This window comes from Schistocerca americana, chromosome X, assembly GCF_021461395.2.
Source record: "Schistocerca americana isolate TAMUIC-IGC-003095 chromosome X, iqSchAmer2.1, whole genome shotgun sequence".
NCBI classification, from domain to species: domain Eukaryota; kingdom Metazoa; phylum Arthropoda; class Insecta; order Orthoptera; family Acrididae; genus Schistocerca; species Schistocerca americana.
In genome coordinates, this window is record NC_060130.1 from 606,217,964 (window position 1) to 606,239,319 (window position 21,356).

A 21,356-nucleotide genomic window follows, 5' to 3' on the forward strand; every position below is an offset into this window, starting at 1 on the left:
CGTTAATGAAGGTTTATTTACAATACAATAGACTGGCAAAACATTTTATTTTTTATTTGCAAACTGATAAGTATTTTACTTGGTTGCAGAGTTCTCTTCTTTACTCAATTCTTGGAGAGTTACGGTTGAAAAATGGATCAGTTGCTCGTAGAGGTACAGTAGCTTATGTAAATCAAGAGCCATGGGTTTTCACAGGAACTGTAAAGCAAAATATTCTATTTGGACAACCGTTTGACAGCCATAAATACAAAGAAATAGTCAGAGTGTGTTTCTTAGAAAGGGATTTCCAGTTACTGCCAAAAGGAGATGAAACCATAGTAGGAGGAAGAGGCATTAATCTTAGTGGAGGACAGCGAGCACGAATTAATCTGGCAAGGTAATAAATTCCTCTTGTAATTAAAAAAATACTAATCTACTATTTTGCTGAAGTACTAACACAAATAAAAGATGTTGGGGATTTTACTTGTGGATAAAGAAATTTCTAGTTCAAATTCAGAAATCAAGGGAATTAAATTAATCAGTGACTTGTGTTTCCATTAAAAGTTTTTGTTTTTTCAATGAAATTGTACATAACAGACTAACTATGGTGCAGAAAGAAACAGATTCAAACTAACCAAGTACATTGTTCACATTTCATAGCACTGACTATTTTCATATAGGAGATGGAACTTTATGTTACAATAATGTTATATTATTATGGTGTTTCTGTTGAGGGTCACAGTTAGATACTAAAAAATAAATGTTAATTAATATCAGTAAGCTTTCACAGAAATGTTACTTAAGAATTCATTTTGAAAAGGATAGTTGCTACTCACCATGTACTGGAGATGCTGAGTCTCAGATATGCACAACAAAAAGACTGTCAGCAAGTAATGTTTTGGCCAAAAATGTCTTTATCAGAATTAGGCAACATACAGGGGACACACACACACACACACACACACACACACACACACACACACACACATAAGGTGACCACAGTCTCTGGCTGTCAATGCCAAAGACTGATCATGTGCGTGTCAGTTGTGTGCGTGTGTGTGTGTGTGTGTGTGTGTGTGTGTGTGTGTGTGTGTGTGTGTGTGTGTGTTGTCTCATTCTGATGAAGGCCTTTTTGGCCAAAAGCTTACTTGCTGACAGTCTTTTTGTTGTGCCTATTTGTGATGCAGCATCTCTGCTCTATGGTGAGTAGCAACTAACCTTTTCATAATATTGTCATTATTTCATACTGAATTTTCCACTGTTTGATTTTACTTAAGAATTTTGCAATGTTTCACCACAGCTGCATTCAATTTGGATTTTATATTTTCATTGAAACATTTTTCTATTTTTCTTCGTCTTTTCTTCAGGGCTGTATACAGCAATGCTGACATTTATCTTTTAGATGATCCTTTATCAGCAGTTGACACGCATGTTGGAAAACATCTGTTCAATGAATGTATATGTGGGTATTTAGAACAAAAAACCAGGATTTTAGTGACACATCAGCTGCAGTACCTCCAAAAAGCGGATCATATTGTAATTCTGAATAATGTAAGTTCTAGACTGTACCATAATTATCAACAAAGTTATTATATCTAAAATTGCTTTTCTATTCTAATTCTGAAAATTTTAATTGATAACTCCAATAATGTGTGGAAATAAGGAAATATTCTGTGTAGATACACTGATGGAATCTCATAGGATGATTTACTATGCAATTAGCATTGCATTGTACAAAATTCTATATTTTTGCAAGTCATCTTACCACATAATAATACACACTAATAATCCAAAACATAACCACCTGCTTAATAGAGTGTAGGTCCATCTTTGGAATTCAATATCACTTTGATTCTATGTGGCATGGATTTGACAAGCCCATATTATAGGCATGGAACTGGCACTAAGTAGAGAGCCAAGATGAGTTCCATCAGCTTCAGATAAGGTGAATTTAGAGGACATCAGTGTGAACTTCCTGTAATACCTCTAAAACCACTTTAGTCTGATTCTGGCCTTGTGGCACTGATAGTTATCTTGATGGAAGATACCATCATGCACAGGGAAGACATTAAGCATGAGAGGGTGCATGCAGTCTGCAATAATGATCATGTAGTTTGTGGTGTCACCACCAGACACCACACTTGCTAGGTGGTAGCCTTTAAATCGGCCGCGGTCCATTAGTATATGTCGGACCCACGTGTCGCCACTGTCAGTGATAGCAGACCGAGCGCCACCACACGGCAGGTCTAGAGAAACGTACTAGCACTCGCCCCAGTTGTACAGCCGACTTAGCCAGAGATGGATCACTGACAACTACGCTCTCATTTGCCGAGACGATAGTTAGCGTAGCCTTCAGCTACGCCATTTGCTACGACCTAGCAAGGCGCCATAGCATTTGATATTATTTTATATTGTGGTTATAACATGTACCGTCAAGAGAGATGTTCTGCAATTGAGGATTAAAGTTAAGTATTACATCAACTACGTACTTTATTTGCTACTATTAATTCCTTTAACTGTTCCAGACCTCACGCCAATCTGCGTGAGCTTAACGCGTGCCTTTCGGCTTCCTCTTATTGTGACTTGGCTGTCTTGCCAAGTCACAACATAATCCATAGCTGTCAAGGTGCCTATGATTACTGTCATACTACATGGAATACATAATACTATTCCCAAAATGCGGTATCTGTGGTGCAGTGCATGTTTCAAGCAGCTGTTCACCTGGATGATAGCGTGATCCGCAGTACTATCTCAGAGATCCTGTGCCTACTGCAATTATAATTGACAATGTTACATTGTTAATGTGGGAACACATAGGGGTCATCTGCTGCAGAACCCCATTTTCAGTAATCTGATCTGAATAGTATGCCTGCATCAGCACTGTACTCTGTCATCAGATCTGCCTCAGACTGTTGTCTATCCTGCTTTATAGACTGGAAATTCAACATTTCATTGGCTACTCATTGTTTCGCCATTCTTCAACCTCATTCCATTGATCCTAATGACAGTAGCACATGAACAGTTGACAGCTTCACCATTTCTGAGATACTTGTGCCCAGATGCCTGGCCAAAGCAATCTGTCCATTGTGAAAGATGTGTATATCAATGGATTTCCCTATTTGTGGCCATCATCATTGCTAGAATTATGTTCCATTTGTCTCTGCTCTACTTATATACCTTGAGTCTGCTTAGAAAATGGTGTATGATCCTTTCTATAAGTACAGTATTAAAACTGTTGTAAAATACAATTGTTAGAAATTTATACTGCACTATATGTTTTCATATTCTGAAGACCATATTTCTCAAGCTGTTAAGTGAGAAATAAACTACCATAGTATTTGTGAGACCTTTGAACTAATGGATGAAAGCATATAGAAACCTCTGAATGAAAGCAGGAACATTTTTAAGATTATCAGATTGAAAGACTGATTTCATCTGTCTCCCATTCTGAGATCATTCTTGCATCCAACTTTAGTTTTTACTGGAAACATTGAATTTAACATATATAGCAGCCTTGCATTCAATAAAATGGGTAGATGTATGAAATAAGGCTCCTGTTCGCAGCAAAGGAACTGAAAATAACCAGCAGATGACTTGTAGATGTAAAATTAAAATGCTGAATGAGGACACTCAGTCAGTTCTCCTTGAAAAATATTAAATTCCTGTGCTGAATCTAGTGACATATTCGAGTGTAATGCAGATGGCACTGGTCAATGTCCTGCTTTGCATTATCCTCAGTAACAATGTAGTGAACAAGAAGAGGAATTATCAAACACCCTAAGAATAGGTGAAATGGTTAAACATGCAGTTCCAGCTTAGGAAGTGTGTGTACCAGAAACAGTTAATTGTATTTTTGAAGTAAATAATATGATGCTGAAATATATGGAAAAGTAGTTGCTTATCGGCAGCCAAAGAAGAAGTACCTTAACTTATGCAGAAATAACATATAAACAAAGACAAATAAAAAATTGCTGTTCATTGTCATGTCCATGAAATTTGGAAAACATATTTTATTGGAAAAATGGTAGGAGATAAGCAAAAGCTAAAATTATCAAATGGAAATACACATTTACTCAGTCCCATGTCAGGGCAAACCATAACTCATTATTCCTCTTTTGGTGATTAAGAAGTTGTTAGTAGCCACACAACTTCTATGCTGCCATTATTCTATATTTTGTATAAGGATCATGAGAATATATTTATAAATGGTCTAGTGGATCACATGAGAAGTTCCATAAGGCTTTTGTGGATGGTGCTATTATATACAGAGAAGTAAAAAATTTAGAAAATTGTAGTGAAATACAGGAAGAGCTCCAGAGGATTGATGCTTGGTGCAGGGATTGGCAGTTGACAGTCAGTATAAACAAATATAATGTATTGCTCATAAGCAGGCAGAAAGACCCAGAAGTTATGATTATATGATTGTAAGACAATCACTCAAAACAGTCACATGCATTAAATATCTCGAAGTGAGTGTACAGAGCTATTTAAAGTGGAATGACCACATGAAAGTAACCATAGGTAGGGCAGATGCCATAATGAGTTTAATTGCAAGAATCCTCAAAAAGTGCATTCCTTCCAAAAAGGAGTGAGTTTACAAAACCCTCATTTGACAAGACTTGTCAACAGAAGATGCAATATTTGCATTTACTGGCAAACTCTTGGAATCTATCAACAAAAAACTGAAAGTGATTGGCATATTTTGTGACCTAACAAAAGCATTTGATTGTGTAAATCACCAAATTCTTTTACAAAAAGCTGCACATCTCGGTATAAGTGGTGCAGCAGGGAAATGGCTCGACTCATATCTGTCAAACAGAAAACAAAAAGTTGTAGTAGATAGTCAAGATGGTGTCCCAATATCTTCATAATGGGATACCATTACATGTGGAGTGCCGCAGGGCTCAGTTCTGGGCCCCCTACTTTTTATTATATTTATAAATTATCTTCCTCTCTCTACGGAATATTGTAGATTCACTATTTTCACAGATGACACTACACTACTTATTGATAATTCGGAAGATAAACTTGAGGTAATGGCAAATAAGGTTTTAAATCAAACGGTGAACTGGTTCAACAATAATGGTCTTATTTTAAATTACTGTAAAACAAATTACATTCAGTTCCACAAAACATCCAAAGATGAGGAAATATTTGTAAAGGTAGGTGAGCAGACAATAACCAGGGTAGATTCCTCTAAATTCCAAGGCTTGCATATTGATAGCAAACTGAAATGGTCCAACCACATCGTGGATCTGTGCAAAAGACTAAGTTCAGCAACATATGCATTGCGTATTGTTTCTTCTTATAGAAATATGGAAACCATGAAGTCAGCGTATTATGGTTACTTTCATGCAATTATGGCATTTGGAATTATATTTTGGGGAAATCAGCCACTGGCTAAAAAAGAGCCATAAGGATCATGTGTGGAGTCCATCCTGGAGCCACATGCAGGAATCTTTTTAAGAAGCTTGAAATACTTACATCCACTGCGCAATATATATTCTCATTGATGTGCTTCATAAGGAAAGAAAAATCCATCTTTAAGCTGAATAGTGCATATCACAGTCACAATACTAGAAGGAAACATGATATCCACTATGAACAGCCAAATCTATGTATAGTGCAGAAAGGAGTCCATTTCAGTGGCTGTAAGATTTTTAATGCCCTCCCTTCGAGAATTAAGTGTTTGGTAGATGATGATCTCCTGTTTAAAAAAACCTTAAGGCAGTTCCTATTGCAAGGATCATTTTATATATTAGAAGAGTTCCTGAACTACAGTGTTTAATAACATCTCTTGTATTGTAAATTGCAAATGTAAGCCCAAATTTGTATTTGTAATACCGAATATTTTTATTGTAAACATATATTTTGCAATATTTATTTCTCTGTAACACTTATTATTTTGTAATCTTTATCTCTCCCTAAAATGTATTTGTGTAGTTGGACCTAAGTTACTGTTTACTGTTTTTTGTTTTGTAATCTCTATCTATATCTAAAATATATTTTTTTTTTTTTTTTTTTTTTGTGGTGGGACCTAAGTTACTGTTTACTGTTTTTGTTTTGTTTTATGTATTACCATAAATTCCGGCCAAAAGCTTGTAAAATTGACACGTTCCATATCCTGTGATACTGTCACAACATGGATCACTGGAACAAGAGATAAATAAATAAATAAGAAATACTTGAATATTTCCAGTCAGTACAGGATGGATAGAGGAAATAGAAACGATCCAAAAATGAGAAACAAATTTCATTACAAGTTCATTTAGCAAGCGTGAGAGCACCATCGAGATGCTCAACCAACTCCACTGCAGACACTACAAGTGTTGTTTGCTGGTAAAACTCTAAAAGTGTACATTCCTAGAAGAGCCAACTGATACATCACTACTTCCTAAATGTATCTTGTGGAAAGACTATGAAGGTAAAGAGATTTGAGCTCACATGGAGCCTTACCAACAACTGCTCTTCCTGCAGGCCATTTGTGACGGGAACAAAATATGTGGAAGTGACACTGGTACATGAAGTACTCTAAACTACTCTGGTAGGATAAATACATTTTTTATGTCAAAAAAGTTTCCAGTACCACAGGTTTTAATAGGGAATTCATTTACACTTCTCTGCAAAATTTAAGGACAAGATGAATAAATTCACATAACATATTAACTATTTGTGGGAGTATGTTGTGAGATGTCTCCCAGTCATGCAAAGAAAGCTAGATGTCACGTGGCATGTAGTCAGGATGACTGTGGTGCCAAAAGAAGTTGGCCCCACAACATGAGGCTCTTAAACAAATACTTGAAAAGAAAGTACATGTCGATCAGCAAGCAGTTACAGTACCCTCATATGGCAGGGGTGGCAACATGTAATGCACTCATGAACGTTGTTAATATCATTTTTTTGGTGGCCCAGGTGTTGTGGTGGGGGGAGGCATAATGTTGTATGGCCATACTGACCTCCAAAGCTTTGAACATAGTACACACACACCAGTCAATACTATTGTGACACTTAACTCCTTTCCCATGTGCATCTTTTCAGATGTGCATTTGGCCCTGACTTTTGTATTATGCAGGGACATCATAAATTGTGATGACTTTAGTGTAATTATTGTCTTTGAATAAAAGTGTAATTTCTGTTCATTTAATTGCATATTTCTCTCAGTTATCTTCTGTACTATACTGTAGGTATTCTTTCTATGTATGGTTCAAGTTTCATCAAGCTACGTTACTTGGCAATGACACCTCATGTGAAAGTTACTTTCACTCTTAAATTTTGCACACCAATGTAGTTGAAAGTGTATACACACATCAATGAGACATGTCCAGTAACATATTAATTGATTCTCTGGTTTTAGTATTCTCATATATCACTTCATGTTTCAGGGAGGTGTTGAGACACAAGGTAGCTTTGGTGACATAGTGTCAAGTGGTCTTAATTTTGCAAAACTGCTATCAGATAAAGATGATCCTGATGAAGAAAATGATGGTGATCAAATGCTTGGAAAAGTTGTAAGTATGAAACCAAGAATATTACATTTATTTGAGTACATAGCTGTTCAAAATATTTTGCACCACCCTTATCATTTGCACAGTTTGTGTTTCTTTTGACCAGAAACCTCTTTTGAGTACAGTAAATTGCTACATACAGCCACTTGTGTAATGGAGGTACAACTAAACCTGAATTCTCGGTGCAGTTCATTAGAACACACCATATCTTGAATTGTGAGTGGACCATGCAGCTTGTATATAATGTTCTGTATGCTCCAAAGAATTATTTCAGGCATAGATTATGTATGCACTGTCACATTATTTCAAGAAGGGTTTTCAGCATGTAAAATTGGTGTTCACTGTTGTAATGTCATGTGAACATTCAGCTATCATTATGAGGTACAAAGCAAGGAAGGTCTGCCTCATAGTGGTCATCCATAGTCAACAACACCAGCTAAGGAATGCTTACTATAGACTGTGGCTCATAAGTACAGGGAAGAGAGTGCAACAGAACTATGTGCTTTCATTTTGGAGGCTACTGGGAATGCTGTGTTGATTCAGACTGTGTACAATTAATCATCTCTACACAACCAATTTGGCCTCAAGGCATCCATTATGAACAAAAGTACATCCCAATCAGCATCATATTTATGAAGAAGGTAGGAAAGGAAAACAATGAATAGAACCTGGAGTAATACCATGAGTTTCTCTTCACCAATGAGTGCAGAGTTTGTCTGATGCATAATAACTGTCATAGAAGTCAGGTGTGGTGATCTAGTGCTAAGGTATAATCATGGAAACTGGCCTGCTGGATCTAATCTCCATCAGACATTGAAGTTTTTCAGTCTGCCTTCATCTCTCAGCAATCTACATCTACATCTACACTACTGGCCATTAAAATTGCCACACCACAAAGATGACGTGCTACAGACACGAAATTTAACCGAAAGGAAGAAGATGCTGTGATATGCAAATGATTAGCATTTCAGAGCATTCACACAAGGTTGGCGCTGGTGGCGGCACCTACAACATGCTCACATGTGGAAAGTTTCCAACCCATTTCTCATACACAAACAGCAGTTGACCGGCATTACCTGGTAAAACGTTGTTGTGACACCTCGTGTAAGGAGGAGAAATGCATACCATTACGTTTCCGACTTTGATAAAGGTCGGACTGTAGCCTATCGCGATTGCTGTTTATCACATCGCGACAATGCTGCTCGCGTTGGCCAAAATCCAATGACTGTTAGCAGAATATGGAATTGGTGTGTTCAGGAGGGTAATACGGAATGCCGTGCTGGATCCCAACAGCCTCATATCACTAGCGGTTGAGACGACAGGCACCTTATCTGCATGGCTGTAACGGACCGTGCAGCCACGTCTCGATCCCTGGGTCAACAGATGGGTACGTTTGCAAGACAACAACCATCTACATGAACAGTTCGACAACATTTGCAGCAGCATGGACTATCAGCTTGGAGACCATGCCTGCGATTAGCCTTGATGCTGCGCCACAGACAGGAGCACCTGCAATGGTGTACTCAACGACAAACCTGGGTGCACGAACGGCAAAACGTCATTTTTTCAGATGAATCCAGGTTCTGTTTACAGCAACATGATGGTCACATCCGTGTTTGTCAACATCGCAGTGAACCCACATTGGAAGCGTGTATTTGTCATTGCCATACTGGTGTTTCACCCGGCGTGATGGTAAGGGGTGCCATTGGTTATGCGTCCCTGTCACCTCTTGTTCTCACTGACGGCACTTTGAACAGTGGACGTTACATTTCAGATGTGTTATGACCCATGGCTCTACCCTTCATTAGATCCCTGCGAAACCCTACATTTCAGCAGGATACTGCACGACTGCATAGAAAGGTGTACTAGGAGTGACGCATAGTTTGGATTCTATGTTATGCTGTAAGTCCCCTTTCTCCAGTAGGATAGGGATAGATTAAGGGTGTGCAAGTTGACCCAATCATGCCATACGAATTTACTTTATATTATTGTCCTAGAAAAAGTGTGGAGATTGCCAACTATCAATACATGTGTCAGACATGAAGTCCTATGGGTCCTACAGGGACATGAATCATTCATGGTTTGAGCTGGTTGTCATTTCTCATCAACATCAGTGGTAATTTGAGTACTGTACAGTATCAGGACATTATCCTCCAGCCAATTTTCAGCCCTATTGTTAACATTTTGGTCATTGGATTGTCTTTCAAGATGATAGTGCATGTGCATATTGCATGTACCTCATGAACATCTGCATCATCATAAGTACCTTCCTCACATTCTGGCTGAGCTAAAGAGGGCTACATTGAAATAGCTGGACAGGTCTGAGCAGTAATGGCAACTGTATACTTAGGAGGATGCAAGCATGTTACAATGCAGGGGTTGAAACAACATAGTACTCAGTGCTACCCAGCATCAGATTTTGATTTCACAGATGTGAATTTTTGAACGGAGATTTATTTATTTATTTATGCATTTTTTATTTATATATTTATTTTATTAACCATAACTAGTCACACAGTATGGTGCCAAAAGGCATGAATAGCTTCTGTAGAGAAAGTCAGACTTTGGGCTTCTAACACTCTCGTTGATAAGTCAGCCAATGTGTCTATTGTTGCACCTGCATTCTATGTGGGCATGACAATGAACAGTTTGTCTGTCCACATGAATGGCCACCAACAAATTGTGGCCAAGAGACAGCTGAACCACCCAGTTGGTGAACATGCTGACCAACACAATGTGCTTCACTTCAATGACTGCTTCACAGTCAGCATCAAAATGAGCTTTTCTGAATCACGCAGGTAGGAAGTCTCCCTGCTATATATATTAATTTCCCGTGAACCCCCTGAACTCAACCTTTGATATTTCCTGTCCTTGACCCATCTATCCCATTCCCTGTTCTCATTCCAGCACTACACAGCCTTCAATTCTGCCAACGCAGTCACTAGTCTTTCTCCCCATCCTCAACATCTCTCCTTTTCCACTCTCCTCCTCCCCCCACCCCACCCCCCACCACTGCCCCCATCTAACCTCCCGACTGCACTTAGCAGCCTTACCACATCCCTGGCACATCCATGCATGACCCCACAAGCACCACTATACCTTCACTTACCCCCATCCTGCTATCCCTCCCCTTCCACCACCCACCCATCTCCTTAGATGCACCACCCACAGATTGCTTCTTCCATCAAGCATAGTTGCTGTATGCAATCCAGCCTCAGTGGCCAGAGAGAGCAGTCTTGAATGTGTGAGTTGTGCTTGTGTGAAAGTGTGTGTTTTTTCTACTGTTAAGAAGGCCTTTTGGCTAAAAGCTCAAATGGATAGCAGTCTTTTTGTTGTGCCTGTCTGCAACTTAATGTTTTCTCTGTATGGTGAGTAGTAACCAATCTTCTCATAATATTGTCATATAAAAATGATTTCATATGTTCTCAAATGTACACACAGAAAGAAGAGAGCACTTAAATTACTTCCAATCGCTAATTTCCCCTCAGAGTCAGCTTCAAAGCAGGGATATTGGTTTCTCTTATTAAAATAAATCATTATGTTAACAAAAATCTTAATTATATTCAGAATGAAATGTGGGTTGTGAGCTGAGTGGAGAAGTATCAGGCTAAAATTCCAAAGATTGAAGTTTCAGTCATCAGTCACCTAGAGAATTTTTTCTGTAATTGCCACTTGTTTTGTCTCTGGTGAAAATGGCATATAGCACATGGTTCAGAGTCTCCTTTACACTGTAGGCTCATTATGTCTGGATAAGTTAGTACAGAGGTTTGAGGAAAACAATGGTATACCATCTATAATAGGACCTTGCCTGGGGTGTCAAACCAGTCTTCTGGTTGAGGATGCAAGACTAATATGTCAGACTATAGATTAAACAGGGTTGTTCATCTGAGTTCAAACAAGGGAAGAGAGAGAGAGAGAGAGAGAGAGAGAGTAAAGAATCAAAGGAAAAGATTTAAGATAAAAGTACTGAGAGTAGGTTTACATTAGGTACACTGTTTTTCATGTTTACCTGCAGTGAGGAGACCCTTAAAAATGTGAAATATGGCATGAAAATAAAAAAACTATAGTACAGGGCAACCAAAATAGGATGTTTTATGTGGATCACTTTCCCTGCAATCCAGCAGTGTAATTGCCCTTAAGGAGCACCACTATAAAGCTGGTTGATACATTTGTTTTATAATTGTTTGTTGAGTTTTACAATGACAGGGATTTTAATCCAATTGACACCTATACATATACAATATGCTTTTATAAAAGAACTAATATCCTTCCGCATACCTTAAGTGAAATGATCTGACATTTTTATTGGCATTTAGCAGCTCTCCACCCTCCTTCCACATCCTTTTTTTTCATTTACAGGTATTTTGGAAATACTTCATACACTCTTTCACAGGTTCTGAATAACTATTTTTAAAAAAGTGAAAATTATGTACAGAATTTTATTTTGATTTTATGTGCAGTAAAGTAATTGATTTATTAAATCACCAGAGAACTGTATATTCCACATTTTCATTGTTTTTTTCCTTTCATGTGACAGGAAGAAAAGCTCATCAGACGTTCAGTGCGGATCGGCTCTAAGAGGAACACTGATGTCCATGTTCCAAACAGAGGAGACACATCTGAATTAGCTGAAGTGGTAAGTATAGCTCATGGAAATTATAAGCCTCCTAAGTTATCCTTAGAATGTTTAAAGAATCTACCTATAAGATATGACATGATTAACACATGGTATTCTCATATGTAAATGATTAAGACAAGTTACTTCATATCAGACAATCATAGTCAAAATATCCTTGAAATACATTTTCATTTAACATCTGGAGTGGAAGAAGTAGTGGGGGCCATGAAATAAAAAGAGAAACCGGTAACTTGCCCATGCGCATGTGTGTTCATCTGATCTGCATGTCTGTATGTACTAATAGGAAAAATGAAAGAAGTAATTCTCATACAAACATGTGACTGCAGGAAATTTTTGAACAAATGATTTAGCGGAGGTTTGAGTCCTCCCTCGGGCATGGATGTGTGTGTTTTTCCTTAGGATCATTTAGGTTAAGTAGTGTGTAAGCTTAGGGACTGATGACCTTAGCAGTTAAGTCCCATAAGATTTCACACACATTTGAACAAATGATTTAGCAAGATCAACAGATAAATTACTATTTTAAAATCAGAAGACAGAATTGAAACAAAGAGAAATACAGACATAAGTTATCTGATGATGGCCTAAGAAGCCAAAAGCTAGTTCATAACAAACTATTGAATAAATATTATTGTGGAACATTAATATTGTGTATACAGGTTTTAATATGTGTATTTTCCTCCAAGAACCTATGGAATATTCCATAAATATTATAAGAATGAGAAAACAGACCAGGCAAACAATGTAGAACAAGTTTATTAAATATTCAAGAACACAAACCTCCTTCATGGAGTTAAAAGTTACCCACAAATGAAAGTTTGTTTGGTACTTTGAAGCCCAGCAAGGAAGGCAAAAAATGATTAACTGGCCAAAGAGCAAAGTGAATAACAAAAAAATTTCAAGCTCAGATTCACTTGGAGTGATCTGGAGATAATAACACAAGTAGTCATGGTCTTGGCAAAGGGAAGCCATGTGCCCTTAATGAGCATAAAGCCAAGTCTGAAGAAGTAAACTCACCACCCTATGCTCAGCAGGGATTAGAAGTTAAACATGGCACAGTGACTGTCCAATGAAGGTTCCTTAGTAAGAGCTCTGATTGATGGACCACTACTGTAGTTGGCATCTGGCCTAGAGAACTTGAAGGAATAACTGGTTCAACAGCTGACACAGAACTGTAATTCTGTGATTGAGCTCTGGCATAAATACTGCCACTGTGTATGGATAAGGCACAGCCTGCTAGTAGGCATGTAACATCATGTTGGAAAATACTTACCAAAAAATGAGACAAGCATGGACCAGTATTTGGCATGCAGGCACTTGTGCCTGTTGTGGCAGATGATGCCTGAAGCATGACTACTTAAGGGATGCAAGTGTGTCACAGGCCTCTATCTTGTAGGAGGGTCACAGCATCCCTTCCCACAGGGCGTTAATGTTGAAGTCATATTAGTGAAGAGTTATGGTTGCAACTCTATCTCCCCTCTTTTTCAAGATCTGGCAGCTCTGTCAGGACACATAGGGTGAGGAGGTGTTGTGGTGTTTGCCCTGAGGAAGTGATGTCAGAGATGGCCTGCAGCCATGTCCATAGGCTAGGGTCCAGGTGCAGGCACATTTGGAGCAGTTGGCAAGACTGGTAGCAGCCAAGGAGCAAGCTATCTGGAATGAATCAGCAATGATACAAAATGTAGTTATAGATATACTTTATGCAGATGGCTGATAGTGTGGTGTGAAAGCAACATTGACATGACATGGTAAATTGCACCCAGAGGATGGATGTGAGGGTGAGAGCACCCAAAAGGTAGAAAAATTGTGCCTGGAGAGCATACATGAGCAGAAGAGCACTGTGTGTGTGTGTGTGTGTGTGTGTGTGTGTGTGTGTGTGTGTGTGTGTGTGTGTGTGTTTGTGTGTGTGTGTGTGTGTATTAGGCACAGAAAGGATATTCATAAAATGTGTGTGTGGATTAGGCACAGGAAAGAGAATCAGAAATTGTGTGTGTGGATTACACATGGGCTAGAGCAGGGGAAAGGAAATGGGCTCAATAGCAGAGCATTGTTGGTAGGAGTCACTGTAAGGTCCATGTGTGGTGCAGTATTAGGATGAGGATTCTGGCCATGTGCCAGAAGTAGGAAGCTGCAACAGTATTGGCCAGCGGTGGTTGGTCTTGGATGTGCATTTGGGATGACTGGTGGGTACCTCTGGTGTCATGATGACACTGGTTAGCGTCTGCTGCATTTTTTTGCAAAAAAGATAAGACTTAGGGAATCACTTCTATGTTGAAGACAAATGTACTTGTTTTCAGTTGATAGGACAAAAGTTGACAGGTGGTTCTGGAGCCAATGGTGACAGTGGAGGTGATGAAAAATTCTTCTGACTAATTGCCAGTTGATGGGATGAAATGTTTGGCAGTGGTGCAGAGACAATGGTGATTATGAAGCCAATGAAAATGTTTATCCCATTGCCAATAGTGGGATGAAACGTAGAAGCTGTTGTCAATGGTGGGACAAAAGGTTGAAGCCGTCACTAGTGGTGGGATGAAACTTTTGAGCCCTGGAGCCAAAGGAAAGACTGTCTAAAGGCAAGTATGAGAAAGTCAGTTAAAAACAATATATCATTGCCAAATGTTCCAGGATGAAACATGGAGGTGGCACTGGAGCCAGTGGAGGCACTGCAGCCAAAGGGGCTAGAAAAATCCCCATTACCAACTGGGAGGAATCTTGGAGTGGAGTCACTGGGGGCATAAAAATCCTTATTGTCAAGTGATAAGGGACAAAACTTCAAGAGGTGGCACTGGAGCTAGTAAAAATGTTCATTTGTCAACAAATGGTAGGGCAAAACATTCACGAATTTTATATCTTCATCAATAAATGAAATGTTGTGCAACGATTGAGGTGCAATAAGAACACAGCCAAGGTAAACAAGAACAATTTTATTAAATATTCAAGAACACAAGTCTCCTTCACAGAGTTTTCAGTTACCTGCAATGAAAGTTCATTTGGTACTTTGAGTGCAAAAAGGAAGGTAAGAAATGATTAACTGGCCAAAGGCCAAAGTGATTAACAAAACAAGGTTCAATTTCATATTCACTTGGAATGTTCTAGAGTTAATGACACAGGTAGTCATAGTCTCATCAAAGGGAGGCTACATGCACTTAGTTGGCATAAGGCTAATATGTAAAGAAGTAAAGTCACTGTCCTAAGTTTGGTAGGGATTAGAAGTTAAACACAGCATGGCAATTGCTTGCTGAATGTTCCTTAGCAAGAATTCTCATTGATGGACCACTACTGCCATCAGTATCTCATCCATAGAACCAAAAGGAATTAATGGTTCGATCGCTGAGGTGAACGGCTGTTCTGTTATTGTGCACTGGCCTAAATACTGTCACAGTGCATCGATATGACATGGCCTACTAACATGTTGTTGTTGTCCAGTCCATTTACCAACATATGATACAAGCGCAGATCAGGCACTTATGCATGCTGTGGCAGATGATGCCTGACATGTGCCACTCACAGGACATGTGTGTGTAGCAGGTTGCTGTCTTATAGGAGAGACACAGCAGAAGACTATCAGAATGTACCACTCATACAATAGTTCTTAAGTTTTTCTCCTCTTGGGAATTTCAGTTGACAGTAATTGACTGTTATAAATGGTTTATTTGATTTATAGAAAGAGATTCAAAGATCCTCAACAGATTGAATTCCTGAATACATGTTCATATTTTCTAAAGTGATGTTAGAGTAATCTAAGTGCTTTTCAATATAAATTTATTTGTCTTGATTGAAATGTAAAGCAGCAGTTAGATTACCAGTTTTGTGCTACTGAACAATAATCTTTAGCTCACAGCTCCTAATGCAACGGGTATCATAACACACTGTTGTGTTTTCAGCAACACCTTTAGTTTACAATAAGTGGTTATATTGACAAAGAAGGTAAAACAAACATAATGCATTAGGAAATAAATGACCTTTCTTCCAGTACTGTAATAAGTATGGGGAAACAGATTGGGCTAGACTTAACTGTAATTTCTTTTTTGAAGAGTGTGTTGCTGGAAGAAAGTGGTAAGGTGCTTGATGACGACCAGGAAGAAAAAATTGGAGAAGGATTCACATGGTCTACATATTGGCATTATTTCAAAGCAGGAGGAAATGTGTGCACACTTGCAGTAATTCCTTTCTTTTTCTTGATTGCTCAAATTACAACAAGTGGGTCTGACTACTGGTTGACATACTGGTAAGCTTACAAAAAGATTCTCTGTTTAGTAGTTTACATTTAAAGGAGGAGTATGTAGTGTTTTCTATGTGAAAAATACAATAAATGTCTAGATGTATGTGTTAACAAATTACCACAGAGATATATTGGTGCCTGACATGACAGTAAACATCACCTGTAAAAATAACTGAAGTCATTTGTAGACATAAGTATAATTCACTCATATAAATCAAAAGTACAATGCCATATAATAACCTGCTTTTATTTCATAATGTTTAGCATGCTTGTTTACAATGAAGGAAGGCAAGTCAGGCCACGACTGAATCCACATACTATACTAATAACTGTTAATATGATGACCTGGCCAGTCAGAGAAGCAGTTTTAGGTAAACTTCCACAGTTTTCTAAACAAATGCCAAGTTGTTTCCCTATGTGTGCCTCAGAAATACAACAATCTATCAGTTAAAATGTGAATTTACACTGAGCAAAGTCCACTCAGTTTATAGACAGAGGGTGCATGCAGCTTTCATTGTGATAAGCACACTGGACCCTTCAGAAGTAGACAGGTTCAAATGCTCATCTGGCGATCCAGATTTATGTTTTCCATTGTTTCTGTATATAGTTTAAGCCAATACCAAGCTGATTCCTTCGAAAACAGTACCCCATCTTACTTCCCAATCCTTGTCCATTCTGAGCATGTGTTCTGATTCTAATAACCTCATTGTTGATGGTCCATCAAATCATAATTTTCCTTCCTCTCTTTTTCATTGACCCATCCTCACAATGTATGTGGTCTTAAATGTTCAAAGAACTAATGTGGTTTATGACTTGGCTGGTGCACACTGAAAAGTTATCTATAAGATCACATAGAAATTGCAAGTGTTATGCACTCCAAATTGTCAAAATTAGATGGAGTAAATTGCTCAGAATTTCTTTAAATTTGTTGGAAGGAAATTTTAAAAATATTTGAAATTCTCCTTGGAAAAAAGTGTGTGACAAGATATGAGAACTCTTCCAACCACAGATTTAAATTGTAAGAAACATTTCCTAACACCTTAATGAATACACTGAAACACAGACTAAATTATACATAGTTCATAAGAGTTACTTGTAACTTAGTCACCTATTTCTTAATATCCCATCGATTTCTATAAGCTAGGTGAAAAGCACAACACACACAATGTCTCTATTAAAAAGACTTCTGTGGATTGGCAGCGGTTTGCACTGCAGGCACCCACATTCGCACTCTAAAACAAAACCATCTGTTTGTTTCTGCAAGCCAACACATAATGATGCTGTAGCCTGAAAAACTCACCTGTCCCTCATATGCTGTGCAGGTTCTGACATTGCACTCCTGTTGATGTCACATGTGTACACTCTGAATAAAATTGTAATCCAGGGAAGAGGTTAACTGGTCATAAAATAAGTAATAAACATATCTGATCAAAACAGGCTATATTGTTGAGGTCTTGTGTCTTCTAATGAAATTGGGATGCTTAAGTCTTAGATTCAAAATCAGATATGCATGTGCACCATGTCAGAATTCAGTAACCTCCATGTGAGCCACTAATTCTGAGTAATAATTTCCCCACCATACTTTTTACAAACTAGCAACATCTGTGGGAGATCCCACACATGCAGTGATTCCTACACTAGATATACCGCTGTGTGGGACGTTGTGTATGAAATGTCAGGATACTTAAGATATTGGTTAGCACCATTCATAATAAGGTGCTCCACTACTGTTATATTTCTCCATTACATCCTGACCATAAGGCCATCAGTGATTACTTACAAAAAACCTATAATATACACAGTAAGATAGTACTTTTGAGAGGCATGACACAGTCAACCAAAATAAGCTTTGTTCATCCAAACTAAACACTTCTAATTCTGTAGTTACTGTTACCATTCACAATAAAACATTTGTGCATTAGTTAAAGTCTTTTTATATGTGATTTCACAGGGTTTTACTTTACAACATTAAATAAACCACCAATTCAGTTTAGTATGCCAGTGAGGCTGACCCCCACCAGTGACATGGTCTGCTCTTAGCTAACTGCCATCACGATCGTCCTCAAACAAAGGGGCCCTACTCCTGTTTGTAAATATTTTTCTGCCTGTGATGTCAGATGCTTCACTTCTAGTAACATCAGTACTTAAAATATTTTTACTAGCTCCAACAGAGCAACTCTCACAAGACTTTTAGGATATACCTTACTTATCCAAACAGTATATTTACTGATGAACTTTGTCATGTACTCCCCTCTTCAGGGACAGGAACAAGTCCATTCTGCTGTTGCAAAGATGTGCCTCTCCCCTCAAACTGCATCTTAATTTTTAGTTTGACTGGAAGTATTCCTATGCCACTTTTCTAGAACATACAGGACACCTATTTGGCACCTCTGAGAGACATGGCTGCCACCCACTTTTAGCAGCCTTGATTCTCTCACTGCCATTCCTTCTAACCTTTGTAATATTGGCCAGACATTGTTGCCTCACATCTGTCTGAATTTTGCTGCTCCGCTTGATTAAAAATTCCATAGTACTCACACTAAATGTTGGATTTAGATGTGGATTTCATCAATAAATTGCAATATCCTAGCTGCTTATTTTAACCCTATTATTTCTGGTTACTACTTTATTCATCTTCAGCAACTGTAAGTACATTTTTTGAGAACATCAGCAACCAATTGCACAAAATAAATCTTAATTCTTTACTGGTTTCAGGCACTTATTGCCTGACTTTGGAAGATTAGAATTCCCGCTTTATTAGTCAGTGTCCATAATAAGCTGGTGTATACAGCATAATACTGGAGTCATACAGATCATAGTGCTTGCACAAACATGGTATAAGGACATGAAATGACAAGTGCAGACATCATGCAAGAACTCTTGATGTTTGCACTCATTGTTTGTTGTCCTTGTACCATATTTGTACATGTACCAAGATATATATGACTGCAGTACTATGTTGCATACACCTGCTTATTTCTAATGCTCACTGATAATGTGGTAATTCTGATTTTCTGAAGAACAACACTAACTATCTGAAAGAAACAAAATTTCTTTTGTGCAACTGATTGCCAATTTGTTCAACAAAAACAGGTTATGTTTTCCCTCATTTTATGGGATTACATAATATGTTGTTGTTGTTGTGGTCTGCAGTCCTAAGACTGGTTTGATGCAGGTCTCCATGCTACTCTATCCTGTGCTAGCTTCTTCATCTCCCAGTACCTACTGCAACCTACATCCTTCTGAATCTGCTTAGTGTATTCATCTCTTGGTCTCCCTCTATGATTTTTACCTTCCATGCTGCCCTCCAGTACTTAATTGGTAGCCGGCCGGTGTGGCCGAGTGGGTCTAGGCGCTACAGTCTGGGACCACATGACTGCTACGGTCGCAGGTTCGAATCCTGCCTTGGGCATGGATGTGTGTGATGTCCTTAGGTTAGTTATATTTAAGTAGTACTAAGTTCTGGGGGACTGATGACCTCAGAAGTTAAGTCTCATAGTGCTCAGAGCCATTTGAACCATTTGAACTAAATTGGTGATCTCTTGATGCCTCAGAACATGTCGTACCAACCGATTCCTTCTTCTAGTCAAGTTGTGCCACAAACTCCTATTCTCCCCAATTCTATTCAATACCTCCTCATTAGTTATGTGATCTACCCATTTAATTTTCAGCATCCTTCTGTAGCACCACATTTTGAAAGCTTCTATTCTCTTCTTGTCCAAACTATTTATCGTCCATGTTTCACTTCCACACATGGCTACACTCCATACAAATACTTTCAGAAACGACTTCCTGATACTTAAATCGTTACTTGATGTTAACAAATTTCTCTTCTTCAGAAACGCTTTCCTTACCATTTCCAGTCTACATTTTATATCCTCTTTACTTCGACCACCATCAGTTATTTTGCTCCCCAAATAGCAAAACTCCTTTACTACTTTAAGTGCCTCATTTCCTAATCTAATTACCTCAGCATCACCCGACTTAATTCAACTACATTCCACTATCCTAGTTTTGCTTTTGTTGATGTTCATCTTATATCCTCCTTTCAAGACACTGTCCATTCTGTTCAACTGCTCTTCCAAGTCCTTTACTGTGTCTGCCATAATTACAATGTCATCGGTGAACTTCAAAGTTTTTATTTCTTCTCCATGGATTTTAATACCTAGTCCAATTTTTTTCTTTTGTTTCCTTTACTGCTTGCTCAATATACAGATTGAATAACATTGGGGAGAGGCTACAACCCTGTCTCCACTCCCTTCCCAACCACTGCTTCATTTTCACATCCCTCGACTCTTATAACTGCCATCTAGTTTCTGTACAAATTGTAAATAGCCTTTCGCTCCCTGTATTTTACCCCTGCCACCTTCAGAATTTGAAAGAGAGTATTCCAGTCAACATTGTCAAAAGCTTTCTCTAAGTCTGCAAATGCTAGAAATGTAGGTTTGCCTTTCCTTAATCTAGCTTCTAAGATAAGTCGTAGGGTCAGTATTGCCTCACGGATTCCAATATTTCAATGGAATCCAAACTGATCTTCCCTGAGATCATCTTCTACCAGTTTTTCCATTCATCTGTAAATAATTCGTATTATTACTTTGCAGCTGTGATGTATTAAACTGATAGTTCGGTAATTTTCACATATGTCAACAGCTGCTTTCTTTGGGATTGGAATTATTATATTCTTCTTGAAGTCTGAGGGTATTTCACCTGTCTCATACATCTTGCTCACCAGATGGTAGAGTTTTGTCTGGACTGGCTCTCTCAAGGTTGTCAGTAGTTCTAATGGAATGTTGTCTACTTCCGGGGCCTTGTTTCGAATCAGGTCTTTCAGTGCTCTGTCAAACTCTTCGCGCATTATCATATGTCCCTTTTCATCTTCGTCTACATCCTCTTCCATTTCCATAAAATTGTCCTCAAGTACATCACTCTTGTATAGACCCTCTATATATATACTCCTTCCACCTTTCTGCTTTCCCTTCTTTGCTTAGAATTGGGTTTCCATCTGAGCTCTTGA

General features: G+C 38.4%; 1 protein-coding gene across 2 annotated transcripts in view; it reads left to right on the forward strand.

The window, feature by feature from the left end:
• The window catches only part of LOC124555103 (ATP-binding cassette sub-family C member 4-like), a 264,506-nt gene that overhangs the window by 169,029 nt on the left and 74,121 nt on the right, over positions 1–21,356 (forward strand). For both annotated transcript variants that reach the window (XM_047128901.1, XM_047128902.1), the window contains exons 10-14: positions 90–376; positions 1,347–1,530; positions 7,362–7,487; positions 12,022–12,120; positions 16,155–16,348. In XM_047128901.1, the coding sequence (XP_046984857.1) occupies positions 90–376; positions 1,347–1,530; positions 7,362–7,487; positions 12,022–12,120; positions 16,155–16,348 (890 nt within the window). The remainder of the gene's footprint in view (positions 1–89; positions 377–1,346; positions 1,531–7,361; positions 7,488–12,021; positions 12,121–16,154; positions 16,349–21,356) is intronic.